This window comes from Prinia subflava, unplaced genomic scaffold, assembly GCF_021018805.1.
Source record: "Prinia subflava isolate CZ2003 ecotype Zambia unplaced genomic scaffold, Cam_Psub_1.2 scaffold_47_NEW, whole genome shotgun sequence".
In the NCBI taxonomy this organism is placed as follows: Eukaryota; Metazoa; Chordata; class Aves; order Passeriformes; family Cisticolidae; genus Prinia; species Prinia subflava.
In genome coordinates, this window is record NW_026961001.1 from 816,023 (window position 1) to 840,682 (window position 24,660).

General features: G+C 53.4%; 3 protein-coding genes across 9 annotated transcripts in view; 2 read left to right on the top strand and 1 right to left on the bottom strand.

Moving 5' to 3' along the window:
* The window catches only part of LOC134565359 (uncharacterized), an 85,221-nt gene extending 65,777 nt beyond the window's left edge, over positions 1-19,444 (top strand). For 3 of the 4 annotated variants that reach the window (XM_063424878.1, XM_063424883.1, XM_063424884.1), the window contains 2 exons: positions 15,654-15,761; positions 16,133-19,444. In XM_063424878.1, the coding sequence (XP_063280948.1) occupies positions 15,654-15,761; positions 16,133-16,873 (849 nt within the window). In that variant the 3' untranslated portion in view covers positions 16,874-19,444. Of the gene's footprint in view, positions 1-15,653; positions 15,800-16,132 lie in introns of all 4 variants that reach the window. The other variant, XM_063424885.1, reaches the window with a different exon arrangement.
* On the bottom strand, positions 1,252-23,540 carry LOC134565409 (zinc finger protein 883-like). Its single transcript, XM_063424983.1, has 4 exons — positions 23,141-23,540; positions 20,872-21,002; positions 19,533-20,561; positions 1,252-3,661 (listed from the first exon to the last, which is right to left on the bottom strand). Exons 1-4 carry the CDS (start codon positions 23,229-23,231, stop codon positions 2,912-2,914), a joined length of 2,001 nt encoding a protein of 666 aa, XP_063281053.1. The 5' UTR covers positions 23,232-23,540; the 3' UTR covers positions 1,252-2,911.
* LOC134565382 (uncharacterized) lies at positions 9,845-13,623 on the top strand. 4 transcript variants are annotated; one of them, XM_063424945.1, is made up of 3 exons: positions 10,595-10,727; positions 11,869-11,918; positions 12,342-13,622. In XM_063424945.1, exons 2-3 carry the CDS (start codon positions 11,904-11,906, stop codon positions 12,891-12,893), a joined length of 567 nt encoding a protein of 188 aa, XP_063281015.1. In that variant the 5' UTR covers positions 10,595-10,727; positions 11,869-11,903; the 3' UTR covers positions 12,894-13,622. The 4 variants fall into 4 exon arrangements, with proteins under 4 accessions (XP_063281012.1, XP_063281013.1, XP_063281015.1 ...); XM_063424944.1 differs by lacking the exon at positions 10,595-10,727 and adding an exon at positions 10,764-10,898; XM_063424942.1 differs by lacking the exon at positions 11,869-11,918 and having other exon boundaries at positions 9,845-10,898; positions 12,342-13,623.
* Positions 23,541-24,660: the final 1,120 nt, after the last annotated feature.

The window sequence follows — 24,660 nt, forward strand, 5'->3', positions numbered from 1 at the left end:
CCAGTAGTTCGTTTCCTAGCAACTTATGGGAAAAAAATTTGTAAGTAAAAAAGAAACAAATCACACTCCCAAGAACAGAAAGGCACAGGGAGCCGCCATTTTGTTGGCAGAGGGGGACATCTGCAAGGCTGGGTGAGGCACGTGTGGGGCCGAGGGAGCCGGCAAAAGGTTCGGTGGGACAGGGCACAGGGTCAGTCTTGGGCTCAGTGGGGCCACGCACAGCTCTGATTTTGGCAGGGCTACCCACCCTTTCTGTGGGGGGGCAGTCACACAACTGCTCGCCAGGACCTCTAACTTGCTCATAACTTCATTAAATCCATGCACACAGGCAGCAAAGAAGCTATAACTGCATCTGTCTTTATGTAGCTTCTGGGAGGGTTTTAAATACCTGAGTATTAAATCTTTCCTTTCATGCTTAGAAACAGAATGAGAATGCAATCCTATCACAGTATTTAAATTATAATAAACATACCTTTATTATTTTGATAATTTTTTGACCCAATCTGATGTTCCCTGGTGCTCACCTGACTCAACTTGCAGTGATTTTTCTCACCTTTTGCTGTTGATCTAGCAATCAGCATTTCAGCTTTTTTAGTCTTTCTAAGATCTCCGGTTCATATTTAACTGCTCTCTCAGAGAGAAGACGCTGGAGAATATATAATGTAGCCTGTTCTTCTTTTGACAATATCTTTCCCATTCCCCAGCTCCGGCCACTCACTTTTCTCAGTGTACCCGCTGCAGCGTATGTGTATTTTATCCAGAGCCTTTTCCCAGGAGTTTTTGTTCTCCCAAATCCATGGAGCCATCCTCCAACTACCCCCACCACAGTCCTGCCACGGCGGTCTCCCATCAAGCCTCCTGCCTTTTCACTCCACAGCACCCCCTTCAGTGTCCTTCAAAGTCCAAAGAGTCTTGGTCTGCTTCCCTATCACACCTTCTATCACATCATGGCTCACCAACGTGTGGGAGTTCAGGACCTCTGCATGACCAACCAACAGGATTGAGCAGAAGCAATTTATTGTTTACATTAAGCTATCTTTGTACATTCTAAAACTAATGTTTATGTGATCATGCATTATTTGATTGGTGCCTCTATCCTGTCCATGCGTTCAGCACGCACCTTGCAGGAAACATGACTGGATATAGTCCACTGCTCCATGGGCCTCCTTTATCTAGTCCTTGCAGTCTTGGAATTCTGATTCTCAGCTTCTTCTTACTTATTTTAGCACTGTTGATGTCTCTGTAAAAACATAATTGACGAATTCCTGAGGGTGCTGATGAGAATAACTACAGGTGGTTTGGCTGGAGTGAGTCCTTAAAAACTGATATGATCATGGACAAAGACCCTCTAACTAATTAAAGTCAGAGAGTGGTATGTTTATTCACTGGCAGGTGGCATGGCAGTCATCACCGAAAGGCGTGACCACACCAAACAAGGTTCTTTACCCTCTGTTTATTTACCAAGATCTTACATAAAATACAGATGCATAACCCCAGCACCTCCCATCTCCATTCAGTATTAAAATGAGTTTATTAGTCCTTCATGCGTGTGCAATTCTTCTCTTGAATTGGGTCAGTGGTCTCGAATTGAGTCAGTGCTCTCAAAGGATGAAGTCAGGAGAGTCTTCATCAGGTCTCTGGGACCCTCTGGCACAATCCAGGGTCCCCTGCTTCATGACTGATTGATTCACAGTCCAGGTGCTGGCCATTGTTCTTACTGCTTTCAATCTGTTCTTACAACAGTTCGCTTACTCCACTTTCTTCCAGAACAAGCTCATAATAGCACATAATATAACAATTAGCTCTAGCTTAAGCATCTAATGATCATTAACCCACCATTTGCTTGTCTAACTTGCATATTGATCAATGTGAATGGCTTCCAACCCTTAGCTAAAATCTTAACTCCTTAAAATCAGGATTCACAGGCACCTCCTGCCAGCTTTTTCCTATGAGGAATCCCTGAGTTTGGGAAAGTCTGGGGTGCAGTTTTGGAGAGGGACAGCTCTGTCTGGCTTTCCCCTCCCTGTTGAGGCCTCTCAGTTGCCCCCAACATCCTGGGGCTGCTGGGATTTCCCTCCTGGGGACAAGGACATTCATTCCCTTCCAGGACCCCAATGCCCAGAGGGGGCTCCAGCTCAGGGGCTTCTCGAGCAGCTGCCCCACAACCTCCGCCAGGGTCTCCCAGCGCAGCCGCAGCCGCTGGGCCTGGGGTCCCCAAAGCCCTCAGCAAGGCCCAAGTCCCTGGCAGGAACCCTCAACTCCCTCAAACCCAGCATCCCCCACAGCCCCTGCAAGTTCCCCCCATGGCACCGGCCACGGCCCTGTCCCCACATGTCACTGGCCATGTCCCACCATGTCCTCACCCATGGCTGTCTCCCCACCACGTTTCCATCCCTGTCATTGTCCCCCACGCCTCCATCTGTGCCCGTGCCCCCTCATGTCCCCATGAATGGCCATGTCCGCATGTGTCACTGGTCATGTCCCACCATTTCCTCACCCATGGCTGTCTCCCCACCATGTTTCCATCCCTGTCATTAGCCCCCATGTCTGCATCTGTGCCCATGTCCCCCCGAATGGCCATGTCCCCCTCCATGTCCATGTCCCACCATGTCCTTGTCCCCTCATGTCCTCACCCATGTTTTAGTTCAATCTCTTTATTTTTACCTCACTGTTGGATATTTTAAAGAGATGAAGAGAAATGAAAAGCAAATCAAGGGCAAAAAAAAAGAATTTCCCTATTCATGCCAGCTGAGGATCCATCTGCTTGGGTGGGACGAAAGAACCTTTTTTGGAGGGGTTTGCATCCCACTGTTCCCAAAAATCTTGGTTTTTCCCCAATCCTCCCATGGGGGATGGAGCTGGAGCAGCACACGGAGCTCTTCCCGCTCTCAGGGCACTCACAGGGCTTCCCTTAGCGGTGCCTCCGTTGGTGTTTGGTCAAATCAGAGCTGTGTGAGAAGCTCTTCCCACACTGGGGACACTCGTAGGGCCTCTCCCCGGTGTGGATGCGCCGGTGGACAGTGAGGTTGGAGTTGCGCTTGAAGCCCTTCCCGCAGTCAGGGCAGCGGAAGGGCCTCTCCTCTGTGTGAATCCGCTGATGTAGGAGGAGATAAGAGCTCGTTACAAACCTTTTCCCACACTGAGGACACTCGTAGGGCCTCTCCCCAGTGTGGGTGCGCTGGTGATTTCTCAGACTGGAGTTCAATCCAAAGCTCTTCCCACATTCCAAGCAGGTGTAGTCCTTTTCCCCAGTGTGGACCACCTGGTGTTGGAGCAGACTGGAGCTGTCTCTGAAGCTCTTCCCACACTCCCCACACTTGTAGAGCTTTTCCCCATTGTGGATCCTCTTGTGCAGGGTCAGGTTGGAGCTGTACCGGAAGCTCTTCCCACATTCCCCACACTCGTAGGGCCGTTCCCCAGTGTGGATCCTCTGGTGCTCGACCAGTTTGGAGCTGTGCCTAAAGCTCTTCCCACACTCCCCACACTCATAGGGCTTCTCCCCAGTGTGGATCCTCTTGTGCCGGACCAGGTTGAAGTTGTTGTTGAAGCTCATCCCACACTCCCCACACTTGTAGGGCCGTTCCTCACTGTGGATCACCTGGTGCTGGGTCAGCTTGAACCTGTATCTGAAACCCTTCCCACATTCCAGGCACTTGTGGGGCTTCTCCCCTCCATCAGGCTTCTCCCCCAGCTCTGAGCTCTGCCTGCATCTCCGGCCGCCCTCCTGGCACAGGGGGGGTCTTTCCTCCTCACAGCTCCCTGTGCTGGGTTTGCAGCCCCTCCTCGGGCGGGATCTCTGGGGCTTTTCCTCCTCCTCCATCAGGACACTCCTTGGGAATGAAAAATCCTGGTTTGGGGAGAAAACAAGAGGAGAGCGCCTTAGGCTGGGGGTTCCTCCTCACCCAAGTTCATCTCAGGAAATCACTGGGATCCTTGTGTCTGTAAGAACCTCCAAAACACACGATTCAGCCCAAAAGTCCTCCAAACATCACAACAAAAATGAAAAACTCCCCAAACATGAAAAATCAGCCTAAATCTCTTCTAAAATATAAAGATTAAGCCCCTTGCAAATAAACAAAGCACCAACATTTAGCCCAGTAAAGCTCAGAAACACCAAGATTCACTCCCAGGACAATCATGGATCCCGTCCCCAGTCACCTGCTGCATGTGGGGGAGCAACGCTCCTGGGGCTGGGGGGAGGCTGCAGATCCAGGGAGGGGTGGAACCTTGTGCTGCCTCCTCTTCCTGATCCTCCTCCTCTTCCTGTGTCCCTACTGGATGGAGTGCATGCCTCCCTGGGTTCTGAAGGGAGAGAGAAAGATGTAGGGATTGAATAAAGCCTTTAGAGAAATTAAAGTATATTAAACCATGTAAATATGAAATAGAAATTTAGACTTTAGTATTTAAATAAGCAGACTTTAAGCACTTTAAGAATATGTTAGGTAGCAAAGAGCCCAGAGCCTTAAGGCCTGGTAGTTCAGCTTTAGACATAACAAAAACATTTAAGAACATCACTCACAGTACTCAATAGAGCAGGTACAATTTTTACATGAATGAGATACACCCTTTAACAGATATGCTATATGATAGAGCTTTTGATGCTAATAGATATGCAATGTGCGTAGGTTTTTGTGTAAGGATTGATACCAACCTTCATAGCTTTTCATATTTTCAAAATTAGGTTTAGATTGGTGTAGCCAGAATGTTTTAGAATTGTGTTCTTAGTTGATTGGCCAACCTATAGATAGGGATATGAACATGCATTTACGGTTTATGGATAAAAATCCCCTGGGTTTGGGCAATGGTATCGACTCATCAATTCTCTGATGATCGATCCATCCTCCTGCCATCTACAACAAGAGAGAACGGGGCTTTGCCAGGGAGCCGTGGCCAGGAGCCGCTGGCAGGACTTTGTCAGGTCTTGCATCGCTTGGGGGCTGCTTCTGCCTCTCTGCTGCTGCTGCTCGGGGGGTGCAGCTGTGGCTGCTGCTGCTGCTGCGGCAGCGGCTTTGCTGTTTCTGCTGCAGCTGCAGGGAGCGCTGCTGGGGAACGGGACTCTGGGCTGGACGGGGCTCTGGGCTGGGAATCTGCCCCTCCCTGCGGCCAGGACCCCTTGTCCATCTGTCTTTCCTCATGGCTGGGACCCCTTGTCCATCTGTCTTTCCTTGTGGCTGGGACCCCTTCCCAGTTTGTTTTTCTTGTGGTTGGGACTCTCTGTCAATTTGCTGTTAAACCCCACTGAGACTTTAAACTTTATACTTTTAATAAAACCACATGCTCAGAAGTCTGACCTTCGAGACTGATGCATTTATGTCATAAATAACTGTGTAATAACCAGGAAAATGCTCTGGGCATTTTAAGACCCTAAACCCATGACCAGCTTGACAATTACACAGGACTAAAAAAGAGCTGTGACAGCTGCAAGGATTAATAGGGAATTGCAGGACCTGGATTGAGGATTCTTTGTTCCAGCCAGAACATTGTATGACTTTTTAACCCCAGACGGCCTCAATGTTGCGGGATGTGTTAGAAATGAGACGCCTGACACGGGCAATATATCAAGCAGCAATTCAATTTAATAATTAATTAATTAACATGGTAAAGTGTGAGCAAAGACAGCGCGCTGGGTACAGTGCTAGGGGTTTTCCCTTCCGACTGCACACCCATTGCTGGACTTGCTGGGATTTTATTTGCTATATTCATACATATTCATAAGCCTTCTCAGCAGTTTCCATTTCTAGTTTTAACGTCACAATTCAATACTTAACAGTCATAAATTCATATTTTGTCCTGTACAATTCTATAGGCTATTGTGATCTATTTCGATACTTCAACACTCCGGGATGTACATCCAGGATATGTTTTCCCAGATGGTGGGATCTGGCTTCCAGATATGGGGGTCCCATCTCTATTCCCAGATCCATCAATCTCGGGCAGTGATGTCCAGTTTCCTTCTCTAGGAGCCATGAATCAGTGAGCTTAAGTCTTGTCTTCGTGTCCAGGATGTTTCTCCACCTTCTGTGAAGGCCTGAGCCCCCTCCTCACTTCCTTCTTTTGTCTAAAAAAAAAACCTTTTTACAATCTAAAACTACAGTTTAAAATTCTTTAATACAAAGCAAGCTTCTACAGTTATAATTAAAAGACACCTATTACAGAATAGCTTGAGACTTATAATAGGTAATTGTAAGCAAAAGATTTATTCAAAAACTTCTTTCCATGCTTTCCTCAGTTGTTTATTAGAACTTATCTTTTTAACTGTCCCATGATCGTGTTCCACAACTACAATTACACAGATTTTCTTCATTTCCCTGACACGAAACATAACTTTGTATTTCACAGATGGACATGAGAAAAAGAACAAAACTAGAGAAAATGACAAACCAAAATGATTGATGCCCCAGCCATGGCTCTCCCAGACTCACAAAAGGAATTGGAATTGTGTGTGAATGTTCAACAGGCCGGGACTGAGCCCGCACTGAAGGCAAGGGAGCAGCAGCCAGGGCTCCACAGCAGGGGAAGCCCCTGGGCCTGCCCACACATCCTCTGCTGGAATGCTCTGCCTGGGCACCCTCCTTGGCCACCTCCTGCCACTGGGGACAATCCTTGCTGCCACTGCTGCAGCTTCAGTGCTTGCTGTGCCTGCACTGCCACAGGGCTGGGGAAGACAACGGGACAATTCCACTCTGGGGCTCAGTCACACTCACACACTGGGCTGGGGGGGATTGGACTGCTGGAAAATACACCAACTTTAAAACTATTTTTTATTTTACTTCTCTAGTCAGGCTTGGTTTGCTTTTGACCTGGGGTAAGGAATTTTAAAGGCTTTTTTTAAAGGGATGTTTCACCACTCACCAGAGATGAGTTTAACATCTGAACAGACTGGGAAGAGCCCAAAAGATACCCACAGAGATAACGACCATCAACAAAACATCAACCACCATCAGCAAACACCAACCAACATCCACCCCAGACACTGCCCCGGGAATAGCTGCAGACACCTGGGCTGGAAAAGGCTGAGAAGGAAATCCAGGAGTGCCGACCTAATGAACATCAGAGACAAAGAAATCTGGCTCCAATAGGAAACCAAATACTGAGAACTTCACACCTTGGAAGCAATGAACACCAAACCAATGGATTTCTGTGGGTTCAGGCTGTTTAAAGTTTAGGAAAAATCCAGTAAAAGTCACGGGTCATGGAATGATTTTCTCTGCACTCCTGGGCTATGTGTGGATGAAATGGTTTCTGTTGCACATCCTGGGCAGAATCAAGTAATGCCTTGACTCTCTAACACTAATATTATTGTTGGAGAGTTTTTGGGTTTTTCTGCACTTTCTGTAATAAGATTACAGCAATAGAATAATTTTCCATAAAAATCCTACTTTTATATTGTCAATTCAGTTTGCCTAAGAGGTGTGAGAATCAATTTTTAGTCCTAGGAGAAGAAGCAGAAAAAACTTGATTGCTTTGGAACGTTTTTGTGTATGTTTGTGCATGGCTCTTAGTAAAGGCAAAATTTTGGTCTGGGTTTTTCAATGTTCACATTTTGGTTGCATTTTGCAAAATCAGAAGAGTTTTAAAGGTGACCCTTTAATGTATAAACAGTAAACAGAATACTGTTTAAAAAAAAAAGTTAAAAAGAAAGCAGATTGTTGAATGACCACGTGTGAGTCATTCAATGCTTCTCTGGAAGTGAAGCTTCCTTCCAGGCAGGCAGGACAGGAGCTTTAGAAATGCAAATTAACACTGCTGGGGAAAAGGGTGCACAATGCACCAGGCTCTCCTTGCCTGCGGGAGGATTTGGGCTCATTCCCTCTGCCCCTCACCCCAAGCTCTGCCTGCTGGCACTGATGCAATTGGCACAGCCAAAGGCACAGCCCGCACTGAGGAGATCTGACCCTGCAACAGAAACTGGGGCAGCTGCAAAGGGAAACTGCAAATGGAGAATGTTGGGAAAACTTCACTCCAAGAACTGGGGGGAATCATCCCTCTCCCCACTCCAACATGTGCTGCCACTGTCTGTGGCACACAGGGAGCACTGCACCACTGGGCTGTTGGTGCTACCACAAGCTCAGAGAAATCACTCGGGAATCCAAGGATGTGATGACTGAATTCGAGAAAAGAGATCAATTGATGCAGCCCTGGCTGGAGGGAGCGCCCAAAAATGGGGAAAAGATGAACAGAACCAGAACAAATCCTACAACACCATGGAGCAGCCCCTGGGAACCCCAACAAATTCATACCAGGAGCCAGAGAAAACATTTCTCATTTCAATGGCATCATTATGTGAAATACAAAGTTGTTTCGTGTCAGGGAAATGAAGAAAATCTGTGTAATTGTAGCTGTGGAACACGATCATGGGACAGTTAAAAAGATAAGTTCTAATAAACAACTGAGGAAAGCATGGAAAGAAGTTTTTGAATAAATCTTTTGCTTACAATTACAATAAGTCTCAAGCTATTCTGTAATAGGTGTCTTTTAATTATAACTGTAGAAGCTTGCTTTGTATTAAAGAATTTTAAACTGTAGTTTTAGAATGTAAAAAGGCTTTTTTTAGACAAAAGAAGGAAGTGAGGAGGGGGCTCAGGCCTTCACAGAAGGTGGAGAAACATCCTGGACACGAAGACAAGACTTCAGCTCACTGATTCATGGCTCCTAGAGAAGGAAACTGGACATCACTGCCCGAGATTGATGGATCTGGGAATAGAGATGGGACCCCCACATCTGGAAGCCAGATCCCACCATCTGGGAAAACATATCCTGGATGTACATCCCGGAGTATTGAAGTATCGAAATAGATCACAATAGCCTATAGAATTGTACAGGACAAAATATGAATTTATGACTGTTAAGTATTGAATTGTGACGTTAAAACTAGAAATGGAAACTGCTGAGAAGGCTTATGAATATGTATGAATATAGCAAATAAAATCCCAGCAAGTCCAGCAATGGGTGTGCAGTCGGAAGGGAAAACCCCTAGCACTGTACCCAGCGCGCTGTCTTTGCTCACACTTTACCATGTTAATTAATTAATTATTAAATTGAATTGCTGCTTGATATATTGGCCGTGTCAAGCGTCTCATTTTTAACAATTAGATTACAAGCTGGCCTCGAAATAAGAACCCAACAGACACATCCAGCTCCTGAGTCTGGCCAAAAAATCCACAAAAAGAAGAACACAACATTTCACCATGGGATGGGATCAGATTATCTATTAGCAGAAGGAGGAGGACAGTGTAGAAAATTCAGTGACTCAAGGTCCTGTTGGCAAAGAGATGACAACCCAAAAGTGGTGAAACAGATAACAAAGGAAATAGGAAAGCAGCTCATGTTCCACTCCAAACATGCAAAGGATGGCAATGGGACACGGTTCCGTGGTTCCCTGGCACACCAGGGCTTAAACGAAGGCTCTTTCTCCTCTCCTGTGCTGCAGCAACTCTCATCTTCTGACCATGCACCACACCTTGCTGAGTGCAGCTCATTCAGCAGCTGAGCAAGGGGATGCAGGTGGCAGCCAGGCCTCCTGAGCCACAAACGCCTACAAAAGGACACGGAATGAGGGCACCGAGAACAATCCCAAAAACAAAGAGCACCCAGGAAGGAAAAACAGAGTCAGTGAGGGAATCTGCTTAGAGACAGGACCAGGGATTTGGAGATAAGGAAGGAACGGGAGAAACCAGCAGGTTTAGAAAATGTTTCTAATGGACACGGACTGCTGCTCAGACAAGGTCCTGCGAAATTCCTGAACATCGAGAAGAACAAAGAGTGAACAGAGCCTGAATATGAGATGTTAGACAAAAGGGGGGTGCAGATTAACGAGGACAGGAAGGAGGCGGACCGGGAAGTCTGAACTGTCCAAGGACCTTCGACACCGGGCAAAGGCAGAGGGAGATGCAGAAGGGAAAATTCGGATCAAAAGGAGGCTGCGTACGACAACAACTGCAGAGACCCCATGGCAAATGCCGCATGGCCTCTCCCTTTGTTCAGCAATAAAGTCACTTTGACAGGACTCCTCCGTCTCCTTTGGCCACACAAACCTCTGGCGACGGGAATTTTCCCGCCCGCTCCCGCCCACACGGCAGCCACCTCCGTCCTACCCACACGAACCGGGACGAGGCAGCGCCGCTCCGGGCCCGGCTCCTGCCCAGGCCCCGGCGGGAAGGAGAGCGCGGGCAGCCGCTCCCGCAGCGCCCTCAGGCCACGGCCAACACGGCGCCCACACGGCACAAGGAAGCCGCCACAGCCCCCTGCCGCCCCCTCCGCCCGCAGCCATGGCCCAGCCCCGCCAGAAGCCAGCGCGGCTCCCACCTGCGCTGGGGCCGCCTCCGAGCTCCGCCGCCGCCTCACCGGGCTCCGGCCGCTGCCGCCGCTCCCGGGCCCGCACACGCGCTCCGCCAATGGCGCCTCTGCTGCCACACGGCCCACCGGGGGGCGGGCCCGGCCCCGGCCTGCTCCCCGCTCTGCCCAATCAGCGCCGCACAACCACGACTGACGCCACCATCAGCCAATCGCACACAGCCAGCCCCGGGCTCTGCACACGGCCCAGCCTCGGCCCGCGCTCTCAGCGCCCCCCGGGCTGTGTGAGGGGAAAGGCGGAGATGAGGAACAGCCCTGGCACGGGCCCGGGCCCGAGGCGGCATCGAGCTGCAAACACCAACAAAGTTCTCCGCACCTCCCGGCCCGCCTTTCCCAGCGCTGCGTGTTCGCTGCCACCGGCTCCGAGCAAAGCCGTCACTTCTCCTAGCCCTAATTCGGAGCATCAGTGCATGGCTTTGATTTCCTCTGAAAGGGAAAATTCCCAGTCTCCTTCGGCTGAGTGGCGGAGGGGGGAGATTTGTGGCAGAAAACTCCCGAAGTCGTTTTTCCCCAGAGTTGGGAAGAACAAACCAAACCCAAGTGAGGTGAGGCCCCTCCCCTTTCACCCCCCGTGAGCAGCGCCGGGACTGGGGGGGCACAGGGGTGTCCCCAGCACTGGGGCTCCGTCCTGTCTGCTCCCTATTATCAGCCAGGACCCCCCGTTATTTGCAGGGACCCCTCCTCAATTTGCCGGGATCCCCCCATTCACTGCCCCCCTTCACCGACCCCCACAAAGCGCTGGGAACCCCCCCGATCCATGACGCCCCCTCCCTCACCGCGCACTCCCCACCCTCCAGGACCCCCCCAGTCCATGGGACCCCCCTCACTCACCACCCCTCCCCCCCCCCCGAGGTCCCGAAAGGGTCCCCGAGGTCCTGGCAGAGCAAATTCTGCCCCTTGGGAGTAAATCAGAGCCGCTGTGCTGGGGCGGCTGGAGGAGCTGACGCTGGCGCTGGGGACCTTGGTGGCCGCTGTCACATGGGACGGGGAGGTGACGCCGTGGGGGCCGAAGAGACAGGGGTTCCCCGACACCCAGGCGCTCGGGGACATCGCGGTGGCCTTGGGGACATCGGGGGAGGGGCACGAGGAGGTGGAGCGGAGGCTGGAGGTGGCCAAGGGGGCGCTGGCGGGGCAGGGGACACGGGGGTGGCACTGTCACCGCCGGGGCACGGGGACAGCCCGGGGGGCGTCGGGACTCCCCTGTGTCCTTCCCTCGGGGACACCGGGGCCACCCTGACGTCCCCTGTCGCGTTTTGAGTCACCACGATGTCCCCGATGTCCCCACAGTGTCCCCAAGAGGACTCTAGTGCATCCCCAGTGTCCCCAATAGGACATCGGGGGGGACCCTTGGGCCTTTTTGACGGCACTCAGGGGGACATTGGGGACACTCAAGGGGACATTGGGGATCTCGGTGGACTCGAGTGCGGGGGGCGGGGCCGGGGTTGTGACGTCACCTCTTCCTGTTTCCTCCCGCCGCGCCACTTTCCCGCGGCGCATTCCCGCGTGTTCCCCAAGTGTCCCGGAGTGTCCCCAGAGTGTCCCCAGCGGCCATGGAGCCCCGCGAGGTGCGACAGTCCCGGCGCGGTGGGGCGGGACGGGACAGGGCGGACACAGGGGACACGGGGGGTGGCGGGAGGGGACACGGTGTCCCAAAGGGGACAGGGCGGTGTGGGAGGAAGGGGACAGGTGGTAGAGGGATGGAGGGGACCCACAGGGGCGGTCGGGGTGGGACACTGGGGGATGGCAGGGGGATGGCAGAGGGGATGATGGGGGTGGCAGAGAGTGGTGGGGGCGACAGCAGGGGCTGGCAGAGAGGATCAGGGAGGTGGCAGGGGGTGCCAGAGTGGGTGAGGGCATGACAAAGGGACAGAGGGGACAGCTGAGACCTCCAGAGAGGGGACAAATGGGACGCCGGGAGGTCACAGGGGCCAGCCCAGGAGGCCACAAGTGCCACGAGGTCCCTGCCAGCTCCCCTGTCCCCTCCCCAGGTGCTGGAGGTGCTGGTGGCTGTGATAGCCACCCTGGGCGAGCTGGCGGCCCTCGTGACCGGGCCAGATGAGGACGTGCTGCGGGCTGAGTCCTGGGAGACCCTGCGTGCAGAGCTGAGGAAATTCACCTGGACCCTGCGCTGCACCCTGCGCCGCCACCATGTCACCCCCCCGGGCCACCGCGGTGTCACCCCCCTGGGCCAGGCCCTGACCGCCCTCGAGGCCACCCCGGGGGCCACGTGGGCCGATGTGAGAGCCGCGGTCAGAGCCTGGCAGGACTCGGTGGATGCGCTTGCCGAGATCTGGCTCTGGGTGGTTGAGGAGGCCGCCAAACTCCGCAGGAGCACGCAGAACTTGTACACCAGGAGTGGGCAGTGGTCAGAGGTGGCCTCGGGGCTGCTGCGGCGCTTGCTGGCTGCATGTGACAAAGCCACCGTGTTCCCCTGGGAGCTGCTGCGCCGGCTCAGGGACATCGAGGCCGCCCTGGATGAGACAAGGGAGGCGTCCCCTTATGTCCCTGAGGCCTTGGTGGCCGCGGTGGCCGAGGCTTAGCAGCTGTGGGAGGCCAGCACCTGCCTGACCACACGTCACCTGCTGGGGACACTTGCGGACATCTGCGCCCTCCTCTCGAGTCACCCTGATGTCCCTGGTGGCCACGCAGTGGCCGAGCAGTGCCAAAGAGCCATCAAGGACATCCCGAGGCTGCTGCGGACACAGCAAGGTCCCGTCATCGGGGTGGTGACGCCATCAGGGACATCGCTGGGGTCACTTGTCCCCTCCTCCCTCCCTGCATGGTGTTTGAGACAAATTTGGGGAACTTTCTGGGAATTTTCATTGAAACTGTCCCAAATCCTGATGGGAATTCTTGGGCTGACATCACTGGGGACACTCAGGGGCACGCAAGGACACACTGGCACACTCAGGAATACTCAGGGACGCTCAAGGATACTCAGGGACACGGGGGCAGGGGGTGAATGAGCCTCCTCAGTGCTTTGGAGGAGAGGCAGAGGAGCCACGTTAGAAATGACAGTAGAAATGACAATACAATATTGGCTTTCGCATTTGTGTATCGGCTTTTGCACGTTGTTATTGATCACAATGATTTCGATATGGTGCAATTTATAATTCCCTTCAGCTGCTTTCTGATGTAACATAATCTATCAGTTTGTGTGTGCACCACACAGCCTACAGAAATGGCTTTGTAATAAATCGATATTATATCCTAGGCCTTAACGAAATATTAAAATAGAGACTGAGCAGTGCTAAAATGCTTTTATATTATAACTATTATAACTGATTTTTATATTATAAACAGCTCAGAGAATGGTGTTAGCTCCAAAGACAGGTGTCTGCTGCGGGATCGAGCTGGAAACACCAACAAAGTTCTCCGCACCTCCCGGCCCGCCTTTCCCAGCGCTGCGTGTTCGCTGCCACCGGCTCCGAGCAAAGCCGTCACTTCTCCTAGGCCTAATTCGGAGCATCCGTGCATGGCTTTGATTTCCCCCAAAAAAGAAAATGAAACCAAACCCAAGTGAGGTGGGGCCCCCTCAACCATCCCAGGGGTTTTGGCCTCTCCCCTTTCCACCCCCCGGGAACAGCGCCGGGACTGGGGGGGCCGAGTGGGACTGGGGGGGCACAGGGGGTCCCCAGCACCGGGGGGTCCTTTGGGGCTCGGTTCTTTCCCCCTCCCCACCCCCGTTATCAGCCAGGACCCGCCGTTATCACAATGGACTCTCTCACACCTCAATTTTCCGGGGCCTCCCCATGCACCGAGATCTCCCCATTCACTGCTGCCCCCTTCACCGACCCCCCCAAAGCGCTGGATCACAAAAACTCCCAAATTCCAGATCTCAAATGCAGCTTGATACACAGAACCCAATCCTAAATGATCCAAAATCCTGGATCCCAAATGTTCCCAAATCCTGCTGGATCCCAAGGAATGATCCCAAATGCTCTCAAATTCCAGATCCTGGATCCCAAAAACCCCAGATCCCAAATGCTGCAGGGTACCCAAAATCCAGTCCTCAAAGATCTCCAATCCTGGATCCCCAAACAATCCCAAATCCCAGACTCCAAATCCGGATGGATCCCCAACAACAATCCCAAAAAACCAATTCCAAACCAGGGGCCTGGCAGGGGAACTAAGAGCCCTAGGTGGGCTGAATGGGTCCTGGGGGAGTCAATGGGGTCCTGGCAGGGCAAATGGAGCCCTGAGGGATCAATCCGGGCCCCAAGGGCTTAAACCCGGCCCCAAAAGGGTCCCTGAGGTCCTGGCAGGGCGAATTCTGCCCTGTGAGGGAGGATCAGGGTGTGGGGCCCTCCCTCCTCTGAGCCTCGATGCCCTTGATGCCCTCAGAGCTCCGGGATGGGGACAGGGACAGAGCCCGAGGTGGGAACCCCAAAACCCCGGGGGCCACCTCCAGTGGGCACCTGAGGGGATTGGGGGGGGATTTTGGGGAGGTTTTGGGGGAGTTTGGGAACCCCCAGGGCCGTGGGTGCAACCGGGAGGGAAAAGGGAAGTGGAAAGTTCTGGAGTCTGTGGAGTTCAGAGGGGTGGTGAGGGGGAAAAGGGGGGGTGGGAGCCCCCAAATTCCCAGGGAGATTCAGGTGGAACCCCTCAAAATCTCACCTGGACACCTGGGAAACCCCAAGTCCTTGGGAATTCTTACCTGGGAAACCCCAAATCCTCACCTGGGAGTCCCTTGAGACCTTCCCCTGGACACCTGGGACCCCCCAGGCCTCACCTGGGACACCCAAAAATCTCTTTAGGATCCCCCCAAAACCTCACCCGAACTCTCAAACTCCACATGGGACCCCCAAAACCCTTCCAGGAGCCCCTGAAACCCTCCCAGGGCCCCCCAAAGCCCCCTCAGGATCCCCAAAACTTCATCTGGGACCTGTCACCCCCCCTAAAACCTCACCTGGGATTCCCCCAAACCCCATCTGCGACCCCCCCCACACTCCCCTCCTAATGGGGGTGGCACTGTCACTGCCAGGGCACTGGGACACCCTGGGGGACACTGGGGACCTTGGGGTCACCTCTGTGTCCTTCCCTCGGGGTCACTGGGGCCACCCTGATGTCCCCTGTCGCATTTTGGGTCACCAGGGTTTCCCCGATGTCCCTGCAGTGTCCCCAGCAGGACCCTACTGTGTCCCTAGTGTCCCCAACAGGACATTGGGGGGCCCTTGAGCCTTGTTGGGGATACTTAGGGGGACACTGGGGACAGTCAGGGGGACACTGGGGACCTTGCGCTGGCCCCACAGGCGGGCAGGGCCAGGGCTGTCACGTCACCTCTTCCTCTTTCCCGCCAGCCGCGTCGCATTCCCGCATGTCTGCAACTGTCACCGGGTCCTGTTCGCCTCCTGGAGTGTCCCCGGAGTGTCCCTGGAGTGTCCCCAGTGGCCATGGAGCCCCGCAAGGTGCGACAATCCCAGCATGAGGGGACAGGGAGGACACGGTGGGTGGCTGGAGGGACAGGGGGAACAGAAGAGGGTGGCAGGAGGGGACAGAGGGTAGGAAGGGGACAGGAGGGCATGGGAGGAAGGAAAGAGGTGACAGAAGGGTGCAGGGAACCCAGGGTGGCAGGTGGGGGTGGGGACAGAGAGGGGTGGCAGAGGATCAGGGAGGTGGCAGGGGGGTGGCAGAAGGGATGAGGGAGTTCCAAAAGGAAAGAAGGAACAGCTGAGCCTGGCATAAATGGGACAAAGGTGATGCTGGGAGGGCACAGGGGCCACCCCAGGCAGCCACGAGTGCCCCGAGATCCCTGCCACCTTCCCTGACAACTCTTCAGCTGCTGGAGGCGCTGGTGGCAGTGGTGGCCACCCTGGGCAATCTCCTGGCCATTGTGACCGGGCCAGACAGGGACAGACTGCCAACCATGTTCCCAAACTCCCTGTGTGCAGAGCTGAGGAAATTCACCTGGCACCTCTGCTGCACCCTGAACCACCGCGGTGTCACCTCCCTGGGCCAGCGCGATGTCACCTCCCTGCACCAGGCCCTGGCCGCCCTCGAAGCCAACCCAGGGCCCCCCTGGGCCCGTGTCCCTGTGACAGCCGCGGTCAGTGCCTGGCAGGAGTCAGTGGCTGCGCTCACAGAGAGCTGGGACCGGCTGGCCGGGGAGGCCACCAAGCTCCGTGACAACCACAGGAACATGGGCACCTGGAGTGAGCAGGGGCAAATGGCCCTGAGGCTGCTGGGGCACTTGGTGTCCATGTGTGACAGAGCCACCGTGTTCCTCTGGGAGCTGCTGCGCCAGCTCGGGGACATCGAGGCCACCCTGGTGGAGACAAGGGAGGCGTCCCCCAGTGTCCCCAAGGCCTTGGTGGCCGCAGTGGCCGAGGCCGAGCGGCTGTGGGAGGCCAGCACCCGCCTGACCCCACATCACCTGCTGGGGACACTTGGGGACATTCACAGCCTCCTCGTGATTCCCTATGACAATCCCAGTGGCCCTAGTGACCTCGGTAGCCACCCAGTGGCTGTGCGGTGCCAAAAAGCCATCAGGGACATCTCAAGGCTTCTGGGAGGAAAGTGATGTCACCGCTGTGACATCATTGTGGTGGTGACATCATTGGGAACATCGCTGGTGTCACCTGTCCCCTCCCTCCTCTCCATGCAGTCTTTGAGACAAATTTGGGGAATTTTCCTGGAATTTTCATTGAAACTGTCCCAAATGCCGATGGAAATTCTTGGGCTGACATCACTGGGGACACTGTAGGGACACTTGGGGACACACAGAGACATGGGAGCAGGGGGTGAACGAGCCCTCTTGGTGCCTTGCAGGAGAGGCAGCAGTCTGGAGTTATAAAAGACAATATTCATGACAATATTAATGACAATACAATATTGGCTTTCACATTCACGTATCAGCTTTTGCACACTTTTATTGATCAAAATGATTTTGATACGGTACAATTTATAATTCCTTTCAGATGCTTTTTGGTATAAGATACTCTATCAGTTGATGTGTGCACTGTGTAGCTCACAGAAATGGTAGTGTAATAAATCAATTTCAAATCATAGACCTTAGCGAAAATTAAAACAGAGACTGCACAATGCTAAAATGCTTTTATATTACAAATATACTAACTAAGTTTTATATGATAACTAATTCAGAGAATAGCATTATGTTTATCTGAAAGACAGGTGTGTGCTATGGAGGGCAGGGCCTCCCTTGGAATGGAAAATTAAAACCCGCTCCCTCCGAATTATTATAATTTTGAAAATTAATGGGTTCTCAGGCAGAGGAGTGGGGATAGGAATAGCAGTTCTGTACTGGTGTGTATAACCAGGCAAACAAACAACCCCAAGCCCAGCATCAATAACAACCAGAAGCAGAAGCCAGGAACACTTCCCTGAGCGCGGCCCTTTCCCCTTTGGTGCAGTTCCGGGCACGGCCGGCAGGGGCGCTGGTGGCTCCCGGTGGGCGGGGCAGGGGCGATGATCCCCCCGCGGCTGCAGGGGGCGCTGTGGGGCGGGCTCGGGGAGCAGGCGGGGATGGCGGCTTTGTCCGAGAGGGGAAGGGATGGAAGGGATGGATCAGGAACTGCGGAGCTGTGGGGGAAGGGATGGAAGGGATGGATCAGGAACTGCGGAGCTGTGGGGGAAGGGATGGAAGGGATGGGTCAGAAAGGGACTGTAATTGGTCGGGGGGGGGCAAAAGATGGCCCCAGGATGGATTAGAATGGGGACCCTTTCATGCCCCTGCCATGTAACCGCATAATGGGGACTCCTTGGGAGGCACCTGAACCCAGACATGGCACTCAGCAAACCCCAAAAGGCACTGGGACCCCTCTAAGCTGCCAAGGAAATTTGAGAAGGGGGCTCATGGGGTGTGCCCAGGCTGGGCCAAGAGTCCAATCCTGCTCCAGCCTAAACTTCCACGGCTCCATCCCAGGGATTAAAAGGAGGAGTGGGACCCCTCCCAATGGAATCTAGGGGGTCTCATCCCCATTTATTTAAAGCCGGCACCTCCTGGCAGCTATTTTCTGGGAAGAATCCCTGAGTTTAGGATTTTTGGGGTTTAGTTTTGGAGAAGGACAGCTCTGTCTGGCTTTCCCCTCCCTTTTGGGGCCTCTCAGCTGCCCCCAACACCCTGGGGCTGCTGGGATTTCCCTCCTGGGGACAAGGACGTTCATTCCCTTCCAGGACCCCAATGCACAGAGGAGGGTCCAGGTCAGGGGCTCCTTGAGCAGCTGCCCCACAACCTCTGCCAGGGTCTCCCAGCACAGCTGGAGCCGCTGGGCCTGGGGTCCCCAAAGCCCTCAGCAAGGCCCAAGTCCCTGCCAGGAACCCTCAACTCCCTCAAACCCAGCATCCCCCACAGCCCCTGCAAGTTCCCCCCATGGCACCGGCCAGGGCCATGTCCCCAGATGTCACTGGCCATGTCCCACCATGCCCTCACCCAGGGCTGTCTCCCCACCACGTTTCCAACCCTGTCATCGCCCCCCACGTCTCCATCTGTGCTTGTGTCTCGTCAGATCCCCATGAATGGCTATGTCCACTTCCATGTCCATGTGTCCCCATCTCACTCTCCATTTCTGTGTCCCACCATGTCCATGTGTCCCCATTCCCCCACCCATGTCTTAGTTCAATGTCTTTCTTTTGCCCCACTGTTGGGTATTTTGAAGGGATGAAGAGAAATGAAAATCAAATTAAGGCCAAAAGAAAAGGGTTTCTGTGTCCGTGTTGGCTGATGATCCACATGCTTGGGTGGGACAGAACCGTTTTTGGAGGGGTTTCCACCCCACTTTCACCAAAATCTTGGTTTTCCCCCCAGTCCATCTCCATTTGGCTGTGGAACACTGCACAATAGGAAATCAAAATCATTGAATCCCTGAGGCAGGAAAAGACCTCCAAGACCATCCAGCATTCCTTGATGCCACCAGAAGATAGCATTGAACACAAAAGATTTTATTGGCTTGAAAGCCAACAAACCCACTCTCCCCAAGGAATTCCCAGTGTCGGTCTGTGTCCCCATGGATGTTCCTGCCCGTGTTCATCCAGGTACCAACAGGGAGAACGGAAAATGTGGAGCATCCCAGCCAGGTGTCTTCCCAACAGGGATCACCAGGACCACGGATCACCAGGGCTCTGCCCAACGGGGGTCACTGGGGATCATCCAACGCCGATCCTGCCATGGGGGATGGAGCTGGAGCAGCGCACGGAGCTCTTCCCGCTCTTGGGGCACTCACAGGGCTTCCCTTATGGTGCCTCAGTTGGTGTTGGGTCAAGTGAGAGCTCCTGGAGAAGCTCTTCCCACACTGGGGACACTCGTAGGGCCTCTCCCCGGTGTGGATGCGCTGGTGCCTGATGAGGGTGGAGTTGCGCTTGAAGCCCTTCCCACAGTCGGGGCAGCGGAAGGGCCTCTCATCTGTGTGAATCCGCTCATGTAGGAGGAGAGTGGAGCTGGTCTGAAACCTCTTCCCACACTGGGGACACTCGTAGGGCCTCTCCCCAGTGTGGGTGCGTCGGTGCCCGATGAGGGTGGATTTGCGCTTGAAGCCCTTCCCACAGTCGGGGCAGCGGAAGGGCCTCTCCTCTGTGTGACTCTGCTGATGTAGGAGGAGCGTAGGGCTGGTCTGAAACCTCTTCCCAGACTCGGGACACTCGTAGGGTCTCTCCACGGTGTGGTTGAGCCGGTGGACAGTGAGGGTGGAGTTGTGCTTGAAGCCCTTCCCGCAGTCGGGGCAGCGGAAGGGCCTCTCCTCTGTGTGAATCTGCTGGTGTCTGAGGAGATCAGAGCTGTTCGGAAACCTCTTCCCACACTGAGAACACTCATAGGGCCTCTCCCCAGTGTGGATGAGCTGGTGGTTTCTAAGGTCAGAGCTCCATGCAAAGCTCTTCCCACATTCCAAGCAGGTGTAGGGCCCTTCCCCAGTGTGGATCACCTGGTGCCGGATCAGGCCAGAGCTCTGCCTGAAGCTCTTCCCACACTCCCCACACTCGTAGGGCCGTTCCCCAGTGTGGATCACCTGGTGCCGGATCAGGTGGGACCTGTATCTGAATCCCTTCCCACATTCCAGGCACTCGTGGGGCTTCTCCCCTCCATCAGGCTTCTCCCCCAGCTCTGAGCTCTGCCTGCATCTCCGGCCGCCCTCCTGGCACAGGGGGGGTCTTTCCTCCTCACAGCTCCCTGCGCTGGGTTTGCAGCCCCTCCTCGGCTGGGATCTCTGGGGCTTTTCCTCCTCCTCCATCCAGACATTCCTTGGGAATGAAAAATCCTGGTTTGGGGAAAAAATAAGAAGAGAGGGCCTTAGGCTGGGGGTTCATCCTTGCCAAGTTCATCTCAGGAAATCATGGGCACCTTGTGTCCGTAAAAACCTCCAAAACATTAAGATTCAGCCTAAAAGTCCTCCAAACATCAGGACACAGATCAAAAACTCCCCAAACATCAAGACTCAGGCAAAACCTCTTCTAAAATATAAAGATTAAGCCCCTTGAAAATAAACAAAGCACCAACATTTAGCCCAATAAAGCTCAGAAATACCAAGATTCACTCCCATGACAATCGTGGATCCCCTCCCTGGTCACCTGCTGCATGTGGAGTGGCAATGCTCCTGGGGCTGGAGGGAGGCTGCAGATCCAGGGAGGGGTGGAACCTTGTGCTGCCTCCTCTTCCTGATCCTCCTCCTGTGTGCCTACCTGATGGAGTGCATGCCCCCCTGGGTTCCCAAGGGAGAGAGAAAGATGTAGGGATTGAATTAAAGCCTTCAGAGAAATTAAAATATATTAATCCATGTAAATATGAAGTAGAAGTTTAGACTTTAGTATTTAAATAAGCAGACTCTAAGCGCTTTAAGAATGTCAGCTAGCACAGAGCCCAGAGCCCTAAGGCCTGGTAGTTCAGCTTTAGACATAACAAAAACATTTCAGAACATCACTCACAGTAATTGATAGAGCAGATACAATTTTTACATGAATGAGATAGACCCTTTAATAGATACACTATATGATAGAGCATTTTATATTTAAGGATACACTATGTGCGTAGGTTTTTGTGTAAGGATTGATACCAACCTTCATAGTTTTTTGTATTTTCAAAATTAGGTTTATACTGGTGTAGCCAGAATGTTTTAGAATTGTGTTCTTAGTTGATTGGCCAACCTATAGATAGGGATATGAACATGCATTTATGGTTTATGGATAAAAATCCCCTGGGTTTGGGCAATGGTATCGACTCATTAGTTCTCTGATGATCGATCCATCCTCCTGCCATCTACAACAAGAGAGAACGGGGCTTTGCCAGGGAGCCGTGGCCAGGAGCCGCTGTCAGGACTTTGTCAGGTCTTGCATCGCTTGGGGGCTGCTTCTGCCTCTCTGCTGCTGCTGCTTGGGGGGTGCAGCTGTGGCTGCTGCTGCTGCTGCGGCAGCGGCTTTGCTGTTTCTGCTGCAGCTGCAGGGAGCGCTGCTGGGGAACGGGACTCTGGGCTGGACGGGGCTCTGGGCTGGGAATCTGCCCCTCCCTGTGGCCAGGACCCCTTGTCCATCTGTCTTTCCTCATGGCTGGGACCCCTTGTCCATCTGTCTTTCCTCATGGCTGGGACCCCTTGTCCATCTGTCTTTCCTCATGGCTGGGACCCCTTGTCAGTTTGTCTTTCCCCCCTGGTCGAGACTCTCTGTCAGTTTGCTGTTACACCCCACTGAGACTTTATACTTTTAGTAAAACCACATGCTCAGAGCTCTTGCCTTAGATACTGACCCATTTATGTAATAAATAACTGCGTAATAACCAGGAAAATGCTCTTGGCCTTTAAAGACCCTAAATCCATGAACAGCTCGACAATTACACAGGACTAAAAAGGAGCTGTGACAATTCTGAGGATTAAAAGGGAATTGAAGGACCTGGTTTAAGGATTCCCTCTTCTAGCCAGAACACTGTATGACTGTTTTAACCCCAGAGAGCCGTAATGTTCTGGTATGGACTTGAGAAAGAGAACAAAACTTGAGAAAATGAAAAAACCAAAATGATTGATGCCCCAGCCATGGCTCTCCCAGACTCACAAAAGGAATTGGAATTGTGTGTGAATGTTCAACAGGCCGGGACTGAGCCCGCACTGAAGGCAAGGGAGCAGCAGCCAGGGCTCCACAGCGGGGGAAGCCCCTGGGCCTGCCCACACATCCTCTGCTGGAATGCTCTGCCTGGGCACCCTCCTTGGCCACCTCCTGCCACTGGGGACAATCCTTGCTGCCACTGCTGCAGCTTCAGTGCTTGCTGTGCCTGCACTGCCACAGGGCTGGGGAAGACAACGGGACAATTCCACTCTGGGGCTCAGTCAGAAACACACACTGCGCTGGGGGGATTGGACTGCTGACAAATACACCAACTTTAAAATTATTTTTGGTTTCATTTCTTCACTCAGGCTTGGTTTCCCATTGCCCTGCAGAAAGGAATTTTAAAGGCTTTTTTTAAAGGGATGTTTCACCACTCACCAGAGATGAGTTTAACATCTCAACAGACTGGGAAGAGCCCAAAAGATACCCACAGAAATAACGACCATCAACACAACATCAACCACCATCAGCAAACAGCAACCAACATCCACCCCAGACACTGCCCCGGGAATAGCTGCAGACACCTGGGCTGGAAAAGGCTGAGAAGGAAATCGAGGGGTTCGGATTCCGGCCCCGGCTCCTGCCCAGGCCCCGGCGGGAAGGAGAGCGCGGGCAGCCGCTCCCGCAGCGCCCTCAGGCCACGGCCAACACGGCGCCCACACGGCACAAGGAAGCCGCCACAGCTCCCTGCCGCCCCCTCCGCCCGCAGCCATGGCCCAGCCCCGCCAGAAGCCAGCGCGGCTCCCACCTGCGCTGGGGCCGCCTCCGAGCTCCGCCGCCGCCTCACCGGGCTCCGGCCGCTGCCGCCGCTCCCGGGCCCGCACACGCGCTCCGCCCATGGCGCCTCTGCCCAATCAGCGCGCGAGAACAAGGAGTGACGGCACAATCAGCCAATGGCAGCGAGGGGCGGGCTGTGCCCGCGGAAGGCTCTCAGCCCCCCTTGCCCTGAAGGAAAACCCTTCCCGCCCTTTGCGGCGTCTCCATGGCCCAAGAGCCCCGTGAGGGGCCGTGCCCGCGCTGGGCCTGAGGCGAGAAATGCGGAGCGGGACGGGCCGCGGTCGCCCCTCAGCGCGCCAGAACGAGACGTGGCTCAGTGTCCCTGGGCTCCAAGCCGCCAGGACAGGGCTGCCGAGGCTGAGCCCGATCCGCAGCAGGTCCGGTGGGAGGACGGCAGCAGCTTCAACTCCTCGTGAGTCCCAGGGAGCTGAGCAGGGCCTGGGGGGCCTGTCAGGGCCTGGGGGATGGGCAGGGGATGGGGCAGAAAGTGTCCTTTTGTGGTGCCAGCATTGTCTCTGCTCCTCCTTGCAGGGTTCCTGTCCTGGGCGATGCAGAGTGTGTTTTCCTGGCTGAGAATAAACTCAGGAGCATTTTCTGCTCAAATCCGATGCCCTATCTGTGCAGCAGACCCCAAACTCTCCTGTAGGAGGGGATGGACAAAGCACCTTCTGTGTGCTGGGCAGTCACAGCTTTGCCCCTTCCCCAAACCCTGGGATGTCCTTCCTCAACCACAGGGTCTGCCTTGCACTGACCTCAGGGTCACCTCAGTGCCTGATCTCATGAACATCTCAGGATTTGGTCTCAGGGTCACCTCAGGGCCTGATCTCATGAACATCTCAGGATTTGGTCTCAGGGTCACCTCAGTGCCTGATCTCATGAACATCTCAGGATTTGGTCTCAGGGTCACCTCAGGGCCTGGTCTCCTGGAGATGAACCTGCAGGAAGGGGAGATGATGTGGAAGCTGATGTGTGGCTGCCTGGGCTGGGGCTGGGGGTTTCTTTCTCCTTCTGGAGCCACTCCACGAATCATCCTGTTTCTCTTGCACTACACATTCATACACTTAGCTTATATATATATGTAGATAGAACACTATGGAAACAGCTTTCTAATTCCTTTTTCTTACCCTGTATTTATACTTTCATAAATAGCTTTTGTATAACACTGCGAATACAGACCACAAACAAGTGCTTCCCTGTGAATGTTACCTTGGTTAGGGCAAGGTGCCAATAATGCCAGTGTGTGATTTGACCCCACAGGCGCCGTTACCTTAAGGTTTGGACTTCATCCTTGTGGATCTCTTCCAATTCAGAGCCTTCTGTGGGATGTCCCTGCATGACCCCATCAGTATTTATGGTGCCAATGTTGGTGCTGTTTTATAAATTAATTTATAAATGTTTATAAATTTATTTATAATTATTGATTTATAATATTTTTATGAATTAATTTATAGTAATATGTATAAATTAATTTATAAATTATCTTTATAATTT